This window comes from Oryzias melastigma, linkage group LG4, assembly GCF_002922805.2.
Source record: "Oryzias melastigma strain HK-1 linkage group LG4, ASM292280v2, whole genome shotgun sequence".
NCBI lineage: Eukaryota > Metazoa > Chordata > Actinopteri > Beloniformes > Adrianichthyidae > Oryzias > Oryzias melastigma.
The window spans coordinates 14,866,607-14,885,092 of record NC_050515.1 but is presented as its reverse complement, the minus strand read 5'-3'; the positions used below and the strand labels follow the sequence as shown (position 1 = coordinate 14,885,092).

Here is an 18,486-nt window from a genome sequence, read left to right as displayed (position 1 = left end):
CTTTTTTTCAACAATGTCACAATGATTTGAATGAGGAAATACTCAGAAATGTAATTTTAATCAAAATTTTCTTCATATACGTTTTCCATCATAAGAAAAATGCTACAAAAACATGTTAAAAACACCAAAAACATGATTTTAATCGGAGTGAGTCTTTCACTGATAGCATCAAATGGGATAGTCTATGAAGACTGTGGCCTGTGCCTTATGGAGCCTATAATGCAGAAACTCTGCAACTAAAGACTTTGTACAATCACCTCAACTCTACATTTAATGTTGGCAGTTTTTCAAATTATATAAATATCATTTGCCACTCAGTGGATTTTAGTTGTTCATATTTTTACAAGGAAATTGAAGTATTTTTCGACTATCTTCAGATGGAAGTGTGGTAAACAGTAGTAAAGGACACTTCTAGTATTTTAAATCCTAAATATAAAAAAAGTCTTTAATTCTTGCTGAGTTTTTGACCATCATCATAGCTTTTATTGATTAAATTAGGAGTGCTTTCACACTGTGGGTGTTTTTTTGTTACCCAGAGTTCATTTCCTTGGATAGTCCACTTTGTTTGAACAGATGTAAAAGCTCTTTGGTGTGGAACAAACAAGTGGTAACCTGAAAACAAGAGTTCTGAAACACTTGCAAGTAAATCCTGGTGTGATTTAGTGACAGTATGACTGTTCTGCAGACATATAATTGGTAAAACGTGGTGTAGTGAGAAGATGCAATGTCTAACAATATTTGACTGTTGAAGAGTGAAATCCGTTTTTCACATTTTCTTGTTGATCAGTGCTTCGTTTGAAAAAAACCACAGCAAAAATAATCCTATTTTTACCGTTAGATAATTTGATATCCTCTTTAGAGTGTCATGTGTAAACAAAACCAAACAAAGGAGCAATATTTTTCACAGATGATCAAGAAAACTCACTAAGAAACAGAGTAAAATGTCATTTGGGGCCATATTTAGTTGATTTTAAAGCCACTCCTAAGAATTAACTGATTAACTACCTTACAATTTTGCAAAAACATTTTATGAAAATATTTCATATAAAATGTCTTTGAATCCTAAATATAAAGCACATAAAGTAAGCTCAGTTGTGTTTCTACTGTTTCTGTCCCTTTCAGGGAGGTGGTGACTGTCCAGAGATGAGCATTGGTGCCATCAAGATCGCTCTGGAGATCTCTTTGCCAGGATCCTTCATTTATGTCTTCACCGACGCCCGCTCAAAGGACTTTAAGCTGACCCATGAAGTTCTGCAGCTCATTCAGCAGAAGCAGTCACAGGTCTGGAAATCCTTTCACACAATCAATCTTAACTATAACCTCAAATCAAGAAGCTGATGTTGTCGTGTGTGTGCATGTGTTTAGGTGGTGTTTGTTTTGACGGGAGACTGTGACGACAGGACCCACATTGGTTATAAAGTGTATGAGGAAATTGCTTCAACAAGCTCTGGCCAAGTGTTCCATCTGGACAAGAAACAAGTCAATGAGGTAAGTTTACAGTGGAAAATGAATGAGGACAAATGAGTGGGACACAGATGGTAACAGGGAAAACGTTTTCCTGCCTAAATGACAAAAGCTGGATAGTAAAAATGAAAATAAAGAAAAATAATAAAAAAGATAGCATTATTTTTACTATAGGCTGATCATAAGCAGCACATTTATCACATAAAATTGATAAATTTTTACTGTTATGATTTTTGTTAGTAGATAAATATGGAGAAAAAATGGACTCATCCAATTTGTGTGTGCATAATTCTTGATTTGTACCTTGTGTCTGCATGTTTATGTGTAACTTTGGATTTGTTTGTGCGCAAACCTTTATTTGCAGTTCATACAATATGTAACTTGTGCACATGCAATTGTGTATTCACATGTACAAAAATTACAAATAAAAAAATTCTGTTTATGCATGCAAAACTTTAAATTACAACTTATTAAAACTAACTACATGCACAAATCTTTAAAAAGTATGCACAAATCGCCTGATGCTACATTTACAATTTGCCACAATAACATTTACAACTAAAAAAGAAATACTAACTAATACACACAAAGTGCGTTACTTAGTCACTAAAAACAGGAAATTGAATTAACTTGTTGCTTGATGAGAAGTGCATAATTAGGGGTGTCAAACTCCAGGACTCGAGGTGTCGGCCTCCTGGTGGTTTTCCAGAAGTCATCTACTGCTTACCTGATTACCTGGATCAGGTGTGATTGGCCAATGAGGAGCTTAAATAGCAGGTTGATGGGAAAACATGTAGCCCTCAAGGCCTGGATGCTGACACCTCTGGCATAAACCATTCAAAAAAAAAGAACAGGATACACAATATGTGTTAAAATTGCTAAAATCACAAATATACATATAAAAGTTTGCATCTCCCTGCTGCTGTTGCAGCTCCACTGCTCAGGACCGCTTCTGGGAAAGTTAAAACCTTCTGATTTGAGTTTTCCCCTTTAAGCAGTGAGTTTCTTATGTTTATTGCTGTTCCAAATTGTAGTCTGGACTCCAGATTTAAGGTGCAGCAAACATTTCTTTGATTGATGCATAACATGACTCTTTTTAATCGATCCAAGTTATAAGATTTAAGAAAAAAAAGCTCTTTAAATCTTTTGCTGTGCTATTTCTTTGAGGATCAGACATCTGGGAATGTAAGGAAGATGTCAAGATTTATGTAGGTTCATTTTTTTTCTTACTTTACTGTTAAAACCTTTGCTGCTGGCAGCCCAGAATTATCTTTCATGAATCGTGACCATGATCTTTTTTATCATCAGCAAAGCAAACTGATGAACACTCTATAAAAAATGCATATAAAAATACATTACTTTGGTAGAAAATAGTTCCAGCAGCAGTGCTTAAACATAAAAACAGTCTTCATTGTGTGTACAATATTATACATTTATTTTCAAAAATAAAAACCATGTCCTTGTCTTGTTCAGGTTACAAAGTAAGCAAGTCTTACAGAATATTTTAATGTTTTATTTAATTTCTGCACTTTTAATCTTTCTTTATTGTTGTTGTAGGTTCTTAAATGGGTAGAAGAAGCAGTCCAGTCCTCAAAGGTCCACCTGCTGTCCACTGATCACTTCAGTCAAGTGAGCAACACTTGGCAGTTGCCCTTTGACCCAAGCCTGAAGGAAGTTACCGTGGCCCTCAGTGGTCCAGCACCTGACATTGAGATAAAAAATCCTCAGGGTAGGCTATGCTTCCCCCAGCAGCTAATGGTTTTCATTTCTCGCTGTGCTTACTTTATAGTAATTTGATGAACAAAACATACAAGAAGTTTTAAGACTTTAAATTTCTAAGTAACTATAATAAGTGAAATTCAAATATAGTACTTTCAATTCAGCAAACTCTAACCATAATTCGTTTTTACAGTTTTACTGCCGAGCCCTCAAAGGCCAAACCATTTTTCCAGGTGGATTCAGCTCATTAAATTGACAGGCTTGATGACATGACAATGTCAAGGGAGTAGTTTGGAAACACAGGGCACCGGTAGCAGCAGAGGCCCATCCGAAAGTTTGAGTGCATCGTTTAAGCAAGATTCAAGACCTGTGCAAACGGGTTTTGTTTGTTGTGTTTGTTTTAATGCATAAAACACACTGCATCTTTAGGTTTTCCAGCATAAATGCATATAAAGGAAGGGATCTTGTATGAGATGAAGATGAAAACAAGGCAAATAATTCTCTCTGTTTCCATATCTGGTTTCCAGGGAAGGTTGTGGGGCCAAAAGACGGCCTGACTGAGCTGCTGCACATCCCCAACTCGGCCAAAGTTGTCAACATCAAGGAGCCACAGCCAGGAATGTGGTCTGTCAAGGTAAATGACTCATTTTTTAGCGGCACAAGACATGCTTCACACAACCTACCATCAAGAAAATTGAGGGCTTAGCACTAAAAATTTTGGAGCATAACCATGAAATTCGATGATTTCTTCTCTTGCTCGTTTCCTCAGAAACACATACAGATTCAAGTGCAGTTATGCGTTAAAAGGTCATAAGACATGAAAATTGTTTAAATTAGCTTTTTGTTAAAGACTTATTTAGAAAACAAACTTGAGATTAGGTGGTTTTTGTAAAACCACTTTAAAGATGAAGATAAAATGTGTTTACACCCTACTGTATTTTTTTCTGGCACCATTGCTAGCAGTTAATTTGCTCATATATTTGCGTGCCCTGAGCAAGCCAAATGCATGGTAAATTGTTTACCTGAGAGATTCGCTGAAGAAATTCTGTCATCCTTTTGTTAGAAAGTTTCACTTTTTCTACAAAGTTCCATAATACTGTACCTTAAAAATCTTGTGATTTACCATAATGTGGAGGAACAAAATCAGAACAATCTTTCCTGCTCAAACTCAACAATTTTGTAAGAGTTACATAATATTTGGAAGTTGTCAAACTTTAGAACCAAACTTCAAATGTTGCCTAATTACTTCATCTGTAGTTGGCACAAACTTTTCTAGATAATGCTTTTAAATAAAGTTTTTCTAGCTGTGCAAGCACACCATTTGGTGTGCTCTGTCTTATATGTAAAGGATTTATTTACTTAGAAAAACTAACAAAATAAAAAAAAGTATACTTATACAAAAGTCCATGTTTGTTACATTCTATTCAAAATAGATATTTTCTAATTCAGAATATAAATAATTAAAACCCTGTGGTTATTCTGACACAAACGTTTTAGAAAATAACATCAATGATCTTCTTGTCGAATAAGGAAGTTTGAAAATCTGAAAAGATGAGTGAAATGATATATGGACCAAAAAAGGGAAATGTTTTTCTTGGCTTTTTTTTATCCGCTGGTTGTCTGTGGTTTTCTGGTTTTTGTACATGTTTTTGAATATTTCCTCATGTTCTTCCCAATAAATTTTGCTCAGACTTTTTATTATCATTTTTTTTAATTTCCCAAACCAATTGAGTTTAGTTTTTTGTGTGACAAAAGCATTGCCTTTTTTTATATCACTGACATTCTATTCTCTTGGTCTTACATTTTTTATTTTTTTTTTATTTTAAAGTGCATTTTAAGCATTTAAAGTGAAATAACCCTATTAATAAAATATTCCATTTGTATCACAAATTCATTACTTTTTCCCAAGCATTTTTTTAGTATCTTTGACCCCTTGTAATTTTGATTGGCCGCCCTTAGACGACAGTCAGCTCTGATTTTTTTATTGATCTTGTCTAACAACCCGTCACACCACACAGGGACAGACGCTAAACAACTGATTTAGATCAGTTTTCTATTTCAAATTACTGCAGTCTGGTCAAACTAGTCACCATGTTCTTATTGTGTGAAACTTGGAAACTGATTTTTGCAGAATATATTCAGTGTGGGTGGCAAAAAATAAATAAATACATTTTTGCTTTAGCATGTATCAGTGAATCTGGATAGAAATGGATTAGTTTGTCTTGGTAATTGGTTAGAAGTCAAATTTAATGACAATCACTTTTCTATTTTAACAGCATGGCCTTCCAAGGTCTGTTCCTAAGTGACTGACTCCTTTAGAAGCAGCTGAAAATTCTTTGCTAGATCTGAAAGCAGATTTGATATCCTACAAATGCATCATGCTCCTTTTTGTCCTGGAGGTTTGTTTGGCCCAGTTGTTAGGTGTCTCCATTCCAGAAAAGTCCTCATTATAAGATAAGAAGTTAAATCAGTCTAAATGCTGAAGCATCTATCAGTGACGACTGAGAAAGTGTTAAAAAAAAAAGCAGTAACAAATCTTCCACTTTTAAAAACTTACATGACTGCAGGCCAATATCATATTTGCTTTGTGTATGCCAGGTAGATTTGGATCATTGCAAAACACAGAGAACCCATTCAGTCTTTAATTTCAGGCAATTGTGTCGTAAATGATAGTTCAGGATTGCAGGCCCCTCTTTCTGCTTCGTGACACCATCAAGGTGTTTCACCTTAGGTGAGGAGTTTCCGTCTCTCACCAACATATACTTCGGAGCAATTACTTTGCCTCTATTTTTGCAAAGCTTCAAAAGACCCGTGCATGATGAAGACCACATGAGCCGCCATCCACTCTGATTATAGTGTTTGTTGAACATCCGTGAGTGCCAGAGTGAATGGGTCATCTCTAAATGCTTTATAAGCTCAGGTCGGAGGATTTTGACAGCAGACATCGACTTGCTTACTGTGGCCTGTCTGTACATGAGGGGACTGTCGGGTTACAAAAGGCTGTAACACAGCATTCCTGGAGTTGTGTCTGTCATTAAGGCCACTGAGGTCTGCTTTTGATGCAACAACTGCTCTGTTTGCATGCTCTCATCACCGTTTGACATCAGTTTGGGGTGTAATGCGAAGTTCACACCAGACATGTGACAGGAGCGCGCTAAAAGTGGGTTCTTAAACACATTTTTAACATATGGTGTTCACACCAGACTGTAGCTAACCAACACTAGCTTATGTCTGCCACCTACAGATGGTAGGAGCTTGGTGCAAAATGTCGAAGCTGTGCAAATCTCATGAATTTTGCTCCAGGCTTTTTCTTTTAATCTTTTCCAACATATGAAAGATCGTGTTTCATATCCAGCCGTCTTCAAACCACAGCCATTAGCAACTTTCAAGCAGTTGTCACTTCATTGAATTGAAAATGAATGCCATTCATACTTGACTACCAAATTTGAGTCCCTGATTGGTCAAAGACCAACCTGGTTTAACTTTAAATCTGCAAATTGATGGTGTTTGTTTTCCCTTTAAATCCAGACCTCTAGTGAAGGAAGGCACTCGGTCCGGATCTCAGGCCTGAGTACCATTGATTTCAGAGCTGGATTTTCACGAAAACCCACCCTGGATTTCAAAATGACATCCAGTAGGCCGGTTCAAGGTCAGTCCCATTCTGTAGTTTCACTTGTTTTAATCACTTTTTGAAGCAACAGAAATGTTCAGAGTTGGTAATATCTCCTTTTCAGATATTCCCACACACATCCTCCTGAACACCACTGGACTTTCCCCTCCTGCTCGGCCTGATCGGCTTGAGCTCCTGGCAGTCACAGGCGAAGTCATCAAAACCTTGCCGATCCGATACTACCCGGAGCGCCTCCCCTACAACCTTTGGAACATCACAGAGTTTATTCCACCCAACCAGGCTTTCTTCCTGCGGGTGACGGGATACGATCGCAACGGCTTTCTCTTCCAGAGAGTCTCCAGCGTGTCTTTCTCCAGCATCGTTCCAAGTTGGTGACGCTTTCCCCTATCTGTTTCTATAAAAATGTTTATGCCAACTTGCATGACGTACTCTCTTCTCATTTGTTGTATAGATGCACCCAGGGTGCTGATGCCAGCCACAACACTCGGCTACTACCTCCAAAGAGGGAGTGTGGTGTGCCACGTTGAGAGCTTGATACCCTTCACTTTGCGCTTTAGCAGGGATGGAAGGCGGCTAGGGGAGGATCAACTCTTCAGGTGAGGACAATTGTAGGAAAGTTTCCCTCACAACCTCAACTAAGTATTACCAATGCAACATAAGTGGTGAGCAGTATCAGAGCGATCCCGCCGTACTGTTTTTAGCAAGATGTCAGCTCATATGAGGAAAACGTACATGGATCTAGTCGTGTACAAGTGGATGCAATCGGAATGGAGAGGAGCAGCTTGTGGCCTGTTGTAGAAGCTACACCTAAAAAGCTTTTTCCAACGATATCTTTTCATCTGCTCCTGATTCACAACGATTTGAATGAAGAAACACTCAGAAATGGAATTTTGAGCTCTTCATTGTAAGAAAAATGCCACAAGAACGTGTTAAAAACACCAAAAAGACAAGTGGGTCTTCAAACTATTTAGTCTCGAAACTTTTTTCCTTTTTTCAAACTAGTCTTTTTAATCCAAACACTAAGAGGACTATTTTTAGCTATTTTAATAGTTGAAGTGTGACTTATCTGTTTTTTATCATTATGCCATTAGATTTTGAAAACTTATTACTATCAATACTACAAACTACAATTTAGACAATATTTCTTAACAAGTTTTCAAGATACATCCCAGAGAATTTAAATCTGAAAAAGCTGTTTGTATGAAAAGCTTTCACAAAAAGTTGTTTTTTTTTACACTTAAAGAAAATCCAGTACGAAACTCAGACCTTCCTCTTTTCTGTTTCAGTGAATCTGACAGTGCATCATGGGAAATTGACCAGGTAACTCTAAAGGATGAGGACTACTATGAATGCATTGCCATCAGCACAGCTGGAACAGGTCGAGCTCGGACTTTTCTGGATGTGTCAGGTAACCAGATTTCAAAGCGAAAAAAAATTTGAAAACTTTTTTAAAAGCCACAAACTTAAAAAAAAACATAACAAATAACAAAAATAATACATTTCTGCTTTATGTAAAACTCAACATCAAGCCATGCTGGGAAGTTAATCGATAGAATGCTGAATGCGCAGATGGACTGAGTCTTTATTACATGGTGTTAAATGGACTGCAGCGCTGACAATTGTTAGTTCACTGTAGCACTGCAGTTTATTTTAATTAACAAGCTATGGAGAGCTGTTCTGTATCACTGCCTTTAATGAGCCAGGCCCGCTGGAGACAAACGCTTACAGCCTGGTAAGCATTAGACTGTTGACACTTACGTTTGTTGTGTGATGGATCTGCTGGCAGCGCAGAGATGCTTAATGCTCTGGATCAGAAAAACAACACTTAAAGGAGCACGCATATGGTCCCATAAGTGAACATATGCAGCAACATCAACATCTGTGCTTCCTAGAAGGGTTATAGTCTCATCTATATGTTCACAGATGGTTAGAATTCATGTGGAAATGGAAAAAACCTCACAATAGCTGATAGATTCAACTAAAGATCCCACGCTGAGACTGAGCTCCAAAGTAGAATTAATGCAACACATAGCCAACAATCATAAATAGTGAGGAGAAGACAGATGTGATTATTGCATTGTCAAAATGTTGAGTAAAGTCCCAATCAAAGGAAACGCACCATAAATCAGTTTTTGTCTCTCTTCTGGGCAATGTTGAAGCTTGCTTTGTCCTCATCCCTTCATGTGGTTAACTTATATTCCAACCCAAACACATTTCTGCTGTGGGAGATGGGGAATTCTATCCCAGTTTGACTGTCTTTGCTCTCCAAAGGAGTTTCTGCTTGATTAAATTCATCATCAGCAGGATAAATGTCATGCAGAGAGGAGGAAGAAAGGGAGAAAAGCGGTAAAGGTCAAAGACAGTGTGTGAAACAGAATAACATTGGAGGCGAATCAGGCCAGAGAAATGATTACTTTAACTCATCTCCTCCATTTATCTATCATCTGTGCATCTCAGTTACATCTTTTACAGTCTGACAGGTTTCTTTGTTGTGTACATGTGTACTTGCCTGCCAGATTTGTGTCTTTTTAATCCCAGGTATCCGTTCTTTATTAGACTCAAAGAGCCTCGTCCTAGAATCTGTTTTTCCTCTTTTTCTTCTCATGTTGCAGTCATTGTAGTTCTGCTCTGCTGTTGTGCAGCACTGTAAAATGAGCACCAATAAATTGAGCTCGGAAAACTATCTTTTTGACAAGAGGACAAAAAATGCACATAGAAAAAGTGGATCTCTCAAAAAATGTGATTTATGTTATTAATCATTCACAACTCCTTTCATTTCTGTTACCTGTCGTCATCCTATAAACGCATCTACTTTATCACTTTTTTGTTTCTTCATGGGTTCTGTCACCTTCAAGTGTATTTATTTATTTATTGGATGCTTAAGTTTCTACCACCAAGCTCTGTCTTTTACACTGCCAGGGTCTGGCAGGAAGATAATTTTATTCGTGTGAAAGAGGCACCAGACGCTTCAAGAGGTTAACAGATTTATGGTAAGCTCTATGGATGAGGAGTAAAAGGAAAAACTGAGTTTTTACATAGTCACAGTTTTGTGTGAGAAAGAAACACACTGAGAATACTATATTTTTAAGAGCCATCTTAAATTAATGTACAACAAGAGTGAGATTTTTAAAATATGAGTTTAAGAAAACTTTTTTTTATTTGTTTGTTTGTTTAAATCAAACTCCAATCTCTCTACATATTTAAATTCACTTACATTTTTGCCATCAGTTTTCATCTGAAATCCATCTAAATTTAAGGATTTAGGGGTAATCTTTGACCCAAAATGATCTTTTACTTTCTCTGATTGTCAAACATTTGAGACTAAATGTTTTTACTCTGTCATATTTAAAAAAAAAACTGTTTCTCCAACGTATTCTCACTCCCAACTCATCAGATATGATTGTATGGTTCGGGCCCCCTCCGCGTCACTTTTTGACGTTTTGGGTGTCCCTCACTAATCGTTTTTTGACGTGCTGGGTGTTCCCATTAAATCAGGGGTCCCCAACCTCTGGGCTGCGAACAGATACTGGTCCAAAGGCCGCTTGGTTCCGGGCCACAGGGGTACCCTAACCCAAACCCGGTAGCGGTTCCGCCTCTGTTACCACATCCCGAGGGTTAGGGAACCGTGTCTTAATGGGAACAGCCAGCATGTCAAAAAACAACGAGTTGGGGACACCCAAAATGTCATAAAGTGATGCAGGGGGTCCCGAGCCATACGTCCATATGTGTCGAGTTGGAAGTGAAAATATGTAGGTTACTCAGTTTCTTCATCTAGTTGGTTCTTAGGTCAGTGACCACAAGGTTTACTCTTGTCTCTGCAGAACCCCCTCCTGCCATCACAGTAGAGGGTAACGTGACTGCCTCCCCGGGGGCTCAGGTTCTCCTCACCTGCCACGTTGTCAGCACAGTCAGTTTCAACTTCACCTGGCTTCGAGCGGGTCGTGAAGCACGCTTGAACCCACGGATGAACATGCTGAGGAACCTTTCACTGCAAGTGTTCCCGGTAACTCCAGAGGATTCGGGCTGGTACGACTGCATCGCTACGAATGAAGGAGGGGCGACTGCAGAGCGGATGTTTCTGACGGTGCAAGGTGAGGAGTGTTTGTTAATGTGTGAGCACACATACTTTATGTTTATGAGCAGTGTTGCTGTCCCTTTTGGATGACTGTTTTTGTGTGCCATTTCCACAGAGAAAGATCAGGATTCTTAGCCAAACACAACCTTTACAAATTTATTGGCCTCTCTCCTAAAATTAATGTTTCCTCTTTTACTCCCTTTCTAGCAATAACTTATCCCTGTACTTCAAAAATTGAGTAAAAATTATTTATGTTTGTCTATAAGGCGACACTAGAGTGAGGATATCTACATCAGTAAGATTTTGTTGTTTATAAAGACTGTCTGGAACAGTTTTGTTGTTGTTGGACCTGAGAAACTGGAAATATACTACAGTTGCTAAAACACAAATTTCTCAAAGTGTTCCAGCCAGAAATGTATTTGTATTTCAGATTAAAATGTTAATTATGATTCAAATATCTCTATCATTGTGTTGTTTTGTGACATAACCACCAAATACCAGAGGAGCTCCTTTTTCTTAAACTCAAAACTGTCTTGTGTGTGTGTGTTTTGTTTTTTTTTTTACTTTTTTTAAGAAATCCTTTTTCTTTCAGTTTTTTTGGGAATCTTTGTGGGAATTTACTTTAGTGCATCAGCTTTTTTTTAAGAAAATCTCCTAATTACCTTCTGGTTTGCTTCATTCTACTGATCAGTTGTGCTTTAAAATGAGTCTAATCTCCAATCTTTTCTTAAATCTCCATCGTATTATCAAGAATTTTCTACTCTGTTTTGTTTATGTGTCAAAATAAATTAGATTATTAGCTCTTGTTCATTAAACTATATCAGCTGTTGGATATACATATTTACATAACATGAAGAGAGGAAGTTAATAAACGAAGACATGGTAACATTTACTAATCCTAGATGGTAATTTTTAAAAATGCAAATTATATTTCACGCTTATTTTATGTACCAGTTATTTAGTGTTTAGTGTGCGGTGCCCAGCTGGAAGCAGCATGGCCATTGTAATCCATACAGTGGTGATCTGAGAGGGTCAAACCTGTCAAATATTGAAAGTATTTTGGTTTATTTCTTGCCAGCATCTGGCAAAGTGCTGTATATCTTTAAATCTATGACATCTCTTACGATTGAAGCTGAACATTACTCTGCACATTCCTTTACGCCAACCTTTTGAACTTGAGGCTGTTTTATTATTCAACACATTCCCTCAGTTGACTTGCTTGTATTTTTTCATGCATGACAAAGGAAAAAGAGCAAATTGTACATTTAAAAAAAAAAAAAGCTTAGTATTAAATTCCACTCAGCAACCTTGAGTGTAATTTGGATGTGTGTGTCCCTGAAAAAGCATCTCTCACTGATTCTTCAAACAGCTGGAGAGGTCAGAGGTGACCTGAACAGTGGGAATAGAATATAGAAATCACATCCTTGCACATCATGAATCACATGGAAACTCTCTGGAGTCAACAGTTTCTCTGGATTGAAAGTTCCTTTCTGTTTTAGCGATAAAAAAGGTGAAGGACATGCTGAGAAACATTACTGGTTGTTGCAGTCATCACTCTTCCTGCAGCGGAGACAATAAAAGTTTAGGCAGTCTTCCACCTGGACTTTTGAAAAGGGCCTTTTTCCAGCAGTATGTGGTCAAATCCTTTTCTAAAGTTTCTTAAATCCCACAGCAGCCCTAGAGGTAAATTTACAACTTGAACATTGTTTTCTTTGTTGTTTTCTTCTCATTCTATCTGAACTGTTTGGGTGTAGCAGACGTTAGACTTTATGAATCTTTTTTTTTTTGTGATGTAGAGGTCCCGAGGGTGTCAGTGGAACCGCAGAATCAGACCTTCATGGTGGGAGACGATGTGAGGATCCAGTGCTCAGCCAGTGGGTACCCTTCACCCCGGCTAGTCTGGACCCACAACGACATGTTCATTGTGGCATCAAGCAGGTGGTTCCACTCTTTTCTGCCTGAATACTTTATTTTAGCTTTACAATTTGACAAATAAATAATTATTGATGGAATTTGAAATTGGGTTTTAGCCTCAATATGTTTGGTAAATATTATTTTCAGATTCAGGATGACAAGCGACGGCGCTCTGATTATAAAAAACTCCGAGAGGAAGGATGAAGGAGTTTATCGTTGCTTGGCCAGCAATCAAGCTGGTACTGACACGATGAGCTCCATGCTTACTTATGTTGGTGAGTGCTACATACACCAAAAAAATAGGGCCAATAATTTCCATGATCGATTCAATTCCAACTACCAGAACCTGGACCAATTCGATTCTAATTTATTTATTTTGCAATTCTTTTAATGCAGACAATTTGATTCAATTCAATTATAAATATACAAGTTTTACACATTTAGACACATCTTTTTAGTAATACATCAATAATCTATTTACATATTTTTAAGATTTCAAATTGGTAGCCTTTCATATGAATCAGCACCCATGAAGTAGCTCTCAGTTTCAATAAGATTGGTGACCCCTGTGTTAGATCGAGCTCTACTTTTATGATTCAGATGGATTCCTCGATTTTATCAGCCCAGCCCTACAAAAATGTTGTTAAGAATGATCTTTTATCTAGATTGTATTGATTATTTGTGTATTTTTTTACGTGTTTTCTCATCTAGAGCCTCCTGTGGTGACGGCAGTTTTGAGCGAGATCCTTATTACCATCGGAGAAACCACATCAATGGCCTGTTCAGCATCAGGGATTCCTCTGCCTGAGATCAGGTGGTTTAAAGGTACAACCTTAGAAACTAAAGTAAAGCCTTCAAAATTCTGAGTAGGAAATACACTATTTTACTGTAGAAAAGATAACAAAAATGCGTATTTTGTTTTTAAATAACTTTTATCAAGGAGAAAAATTGAGAACCCAGAAAAACTTTGTCTCAATATTAATGTATGAATGTCTATTTTTACTCATTAAAGGAGTGTTTTATTTGTTAAGCAGTGTTCTTTAGGAATATTTTCCCCTTATAATACAATACAAAAGGCTTAGCCAGTTTTTAAATTTGTTTTTTCTAACAACTTATTTCTTTCCCTTTGTCATTGCAAGGTGGTGTTCAACTTTATTCCTCCTCCGCCTTGGAGGTGGATCTACTTAGAGGTACACTAACCATCAAGCAAACCCGACCAGGTGATGCAGGGGATTACACCTGTGTAGCTGTCAATGCTGTGGGCTCCTCGTCAGGAACGATTTCTCTAGATGTAGGAGGTCAGATTAAGCACCAACATCTTTGGATTTCACACTGTAAAATGAAAGTTTTTGTGATGCGTAGTTTGCTTTTACAACAGAATTTCTAACTTTTTTATTTGATCACTCTGCATTGTCACTCAGACAACATTTAGACATCTGTGTTTTTGTTTTTACATCTATTTTAAACTATAAAATGTATTTGAAATGATTTACATTTAACAGTTTATGCATCAAAATAGACAATTAGAAAACTATCTCATGTACAGAATGTGTAGAAATTGTCAAGTTGTTGCTGAATGTAGCATTAGGGAACTGTTTTCATATTCCTCCCTTAAACAAAATAATCCATACTGGTCCAACTACGATTTTCCATCTGTACTATCACGATATTTAAAAGCCTAATAGTAGCTGTTGGTAGTCTTTGATAACTGGTGTGACCAGAAAGACTGTGTTTTCTGAAGCTTGATTGCTCATTGAAAATCACTTTGCTTAATATTTTTCGCCTTCTTTCCAGCTGCACCCAAGTTTGCTCATGAGCCGTCAGATGTGGCTTCAGACATCAGCTCTAACGTGACTCTTCTGTGCCGAGCTGAAGGACACCCAGAGCCTCAGATCACATGGAAGAGAGCAGATGGCTACTCTCTTTTCAACAGGCCCCGGATACATGGAAGTGTCTTACAAAAAAAGGGAGATCTGCACATCACAAGTATGTTTCTCAATCCTTTAAAGGGCCTCGCTTTAACCTCGAAATTAATGCAAATCACTTATGATTTTTTTTTCTGTCAGATCTTTGGGTCGATGATGAAGCAAAATATATCTGTGAGGCACAAAACCAATTTGGGAGGATTCAAACCATGGCCAGCATCACTGTGACCGGACTTGGTAAATACCAATTCATTTCTTAAAGAAATATTGTTTGTAAGTGTGGTTCTGGTTCTCAAAAAACAAGATGTTTTCTCCTCTCTTTGAGTGTAAACAGCTAATGTGGCACAAACATTTCTGTCTAAGGTCTAAAAGAGTCAGTGCTGGTCAAAAAGTGCTTCTTCTTGTCATCTTAAGCAAGTTTGACTTCTTAAACTTTGACTTTTACACACTCAGAATTTGAACCATAGATTGCTTGGGTTTTCTGACATACAGTCCTCTTGAGAACTGACTGAACTAGCTGGAAATGCAGCCACAACAGCTGCTCGTCTGGAGCAGTGAAGCTACCACTGTACAGAAAAAGCAACTTGACTGGAGTGAAAATGCAACAAGATTTCCTCTTTCCACTGGATGTTCGTGTGTATTTACATTGTGCTGAACCCCACCAGAGTTCAATTACAAGCAGACTGAGACCCTTCACTTCAGGTGGACCTGAAGACAGACCTGTTTGGTCTGTGTGAGAGCTCAGATAAGCTTTTGAATGAGCAAAACAAAGTGAGGAACATAAGTTCTGTGAAAGACCCTTTGGTTCACAATAAAGTAGAGCTTAAAATTTGTGTCATTACTTAGGCAATCACATGTCCTGAAAATGAATTCTTTGCAAAGTCAAAGTGGCTACTTCACTGTCCCCACTCTAGTTAAATTGCAAAGACTACCAAAAATTTAATTAAAAATACCAGTTTTACTACCGATACATTCCGTTTGGGGTGAAATGATCTGTTTGTATGTCTTTGCATGTGTGCATGCCTTTCAGTGTTTACATGTGAGTGTGAGGTGTGGGTGTGTGCAAACACATGTGCCTTGTTAACTACCTCTTTGGTCACTCGTTCTCCACACGCTGAGCTTTTAAATGTGGGCCAAAGGTTAGAAAGTCCAAACACACCCACGTCACATTCATCACCGGCCCCACTCCTCCGTTTCTCCGCTGACAGAATTCCCTGTATGTCTGTGCAGAAGATGCTCGTGTAGACATTTTATCATTGAAGTTATCGTGGAGTCTGAGGCCTGTAATAACATGTATCATATACATAAATGTTATTCTACGTGTTTTCTTTTTATTCATTGTTGTATGATTGAATATAATGTGAGTATAAAAGGGCTGATGTGACCAACATTTTAGTATCTACAGAACATTTTTACTTAATGTTACTTCAATGATGATCCATGTCCAGCATTCAACGCTGAAAATTGTCAAAGCTAAAATTGGTAAGATTTTGACGGCTTTTTACAACATTTTTTAATTTAAAAAAAATCCCAATAAATGATGCAATCATGTACCTTATGTATAGTGAGAAAAATAAGTATTTGAACACCTTTTGATTTGTAAGTTCTCCCACTTAGAAATCAATCATGTCCACTGTGAGAGACATAATCTAAAACAAAAATCAGATTGTATGATTTTTTTTTTTAATAATATATTTGTATGCTACTGCTTCAAATAGGTATGTGAACACCTGTTAATATTTGGTACAGTAGCTTTTGTTTGTAATTGCACAGGTCAAACCTTTTCTGCAGTTTCTCGCCATGTTTGCACATCCTGCAGGAGGGATTTTGGCCTATTCCTCCACACAGATCTTCTCTAGATCAGTCACAGGGTGTTCAAATACTCATTTGCCTAATTAGCTGCATTTCCATGACACAAAACCTTTATCCAAATTCTCATAATGTCTAAAAAACACAATTTCACAATTACAGTTTCCATTAAATCATAATAATGAAATAAACTCAAACCAACTCACACAATAAGTCACTTAGGAACACTGTGACGAATTATACTTACAGCTTACATACTTACAGCAGATAAATTCAGATTTTTGGGACAGCACTAGCGCTCATCATCATCTATCAAAGGAGACGCTGGCGTCTTATTCAGGCGATGGAGTGGCAAACTACGTGGGAGCGGCTACAGATGAAGCGGTTTTGGGAAATTGTTAGTGATTTTACAGAGTAGCTGCGGTTCCAACGATTCCACATGACACACTTAACTTCTGATGTGATGATGTGTTATGCAGTGGTGGTGCAGCAGTGCAGTCACTGTTGGTCATGTGACTCATTTATTTTTAAAAGTGTTTTCATTGCATAGTTGCAAAATAGGTCAATTTTGAAATGCCAGAAAAAACACCTCCTCCAAACTGCAAAAATTTTTTTCCAATAATTGCAAGTTTTTTTTTCTAAATTGACTTGTTTCCATTAGCCCAATTTATTATCCCAAATAAAGTTTGGGTAATTTTATAATCGACGGAAAAGCAGCTACTGTATGATAAATGATATGAATGATTCTTAATTATGTCTGTACAAAAGCTGTTATTTACGCTCATATTTACTTTGTGTTCTGCAGTGTCACCTGTCATTGCAATGAGTCCATCTGTGATCAGTGTAATCGAAGGCCAGCAGCTGACACTTCCCTGTGTGCTACTGGCTGGAAATCCACTTCCAGAGAGGCAGTGGCTGCACAACTACGGCTTGGTGAGAACTCAAATAAGAGATTCATGGGTTTGGTTTTAGTTCTCACTTTTCGTGTTCGTGCAAATAACATGATGCTTAATCCACCCTGTTATATCTGTTAGGTGACCACAGACCAGCATGTGACCTTGAGGAAGGATGGAAGTTTAAATATTGAGAGAGTTGGATTGGATGATGAGGGTGACTACATCTGTTTGGCTGAAAATGTCGTTGGATCTGCCAACCATACAACTTCAGTCAGCATTCACGGTATTGTAACCAGCACACAAAAATGTTATGAAGTTTTGAGGATCTTCTTCTCATATTTTTAAAAACAGATCATGACATGCTACATTCTGACTTAATCAGCAGGCTTTTTTTAGCAAATGTTACTCAGTGTTCCCTCACTATATTGCAGTTCACTTTTTTGACTCTTGTTGCTTTTGCTGATTTTTTTCAGTGCAGTTTTGCATATTTTTTTTCTTTTAACAATGTTTTGTGTTCTGCGTCCTGATTGGAGGTTGAACTTGTCAATTTTCTCTGTTTTGTGTCTCCTTTTCAGTTTGCTAAATTTACAAAAATCTTTATCGTGATTAGATCTTTTTCATTATGTAATGTCTGACTTATTTTTCTATGGAGGTTTTAACTTTGACAGTTTAAACAAGAGACAAAGCATGAAAATGTTCATGCCTTTCTGAGAAATAGTAAAGTTTTTGCAGCCTTAAAGCATCTATAACTCTACTTTGCGGATTTCCTAATGCTGTTTATTCACACAGTAACTTGTAAAGCAAAACTACCATCATGCAGGCAGTTAATGTGACATTTGTGTTGTTAATTATTGAGCTATAGTATGTTCTTTTTTTTCTGTGTCCACAGTGATTCCTACAATTCAACATGGTCCTCAAGTGTTCAGTACAATTGAAGGAATACCCATATCTCTGCCTTGCCGGGCCAGTGGGGTACCACGTCCGGATATTGCATGGACCAAGGTTTGTGTAGTCATTAACTTTCTAGAAGCTAAAGCGCGCACAACACACCCC

General features: G+C 37.5%; 1 protein-coding gene across 1 annotated transcript in view; it reads left to right on the top strand.

Annotated features, from left to right (window-relative positions):
• The window catches only part of hmcn1 (hemicentin 1), a 72,997-nt gene that overhangs the window by 18,091 nt on the left and 36,420 nt on the right, over positions 1 to 18,486 (top strand). Inside the window, exons 3-20 of the mRNA XM_024278969.2 lie at positions 1,123 to 1,281; positions 1,366 to 1,488; positions 3,022 to 3,193; positions 3,711 to 3,817; positions 6,712 to 6,832; positions 6,918 to 7,181; positions 7,266 to 7,410; positions 8,101 to 8,222; positions 10,636 to 10,905; positions 12,686 to 12,827; positions 12,951 to 13,078; positions 13,515 to 13,628; positions 13,943 to 14,101; positions 14,598 to 14,789; positions 14,870 to 14,965; positions 17,343 to 17,470; positions 17,572 to 17,716; positions 18,323 to 18,435. Coding sequence (XP_024134737.1) covers positions 1,123 to 1,281; positions 1,366 to 1,488; positions 3,022 to 3,193; positions 3,711 to 3,817; positions 6,712 to 6,832; positions 6,918 to 7,181; positions 7,266 to 7,410; positions 8,101 to 8,222; positions 10,636 to 10,905; positions 12,686 to 12,827; positions 12,951 to 13,078; positions 13,515 to 13,628; positions 13,943 to 14,101; positions 14,598 to 14,789; positions 14,870 to 14,965; positions 17,343 to 17,470; positions 17,572 to 17,716; positions 18,323 to 18,435 — 2,700 coding nt within the window. The remainder of the gene's footprint in view (positions 1 to 1,122; positions 1,282 to 1,365; positions 1,489 to 3,021; positions 3,194 to 3,710; positions 3,818 to 6,711; positions 6,833 to 6,917; positions 7,182 to 7,265; positions 7,411 to 8,100; positions 8,223 to 10,635; positions 10,906 to 12,685; positions 12,828 to 12,950; positions 13,079 to 13,514; positions 13,629 to 13,942; positions 14,102 to 14,597; positions 14,790 to 14,869; positions 14,966 to 17,342; positions 17,471 to 17,571; positions 17,717 to 18,322; positions 18,436 to 18,486) is intronic.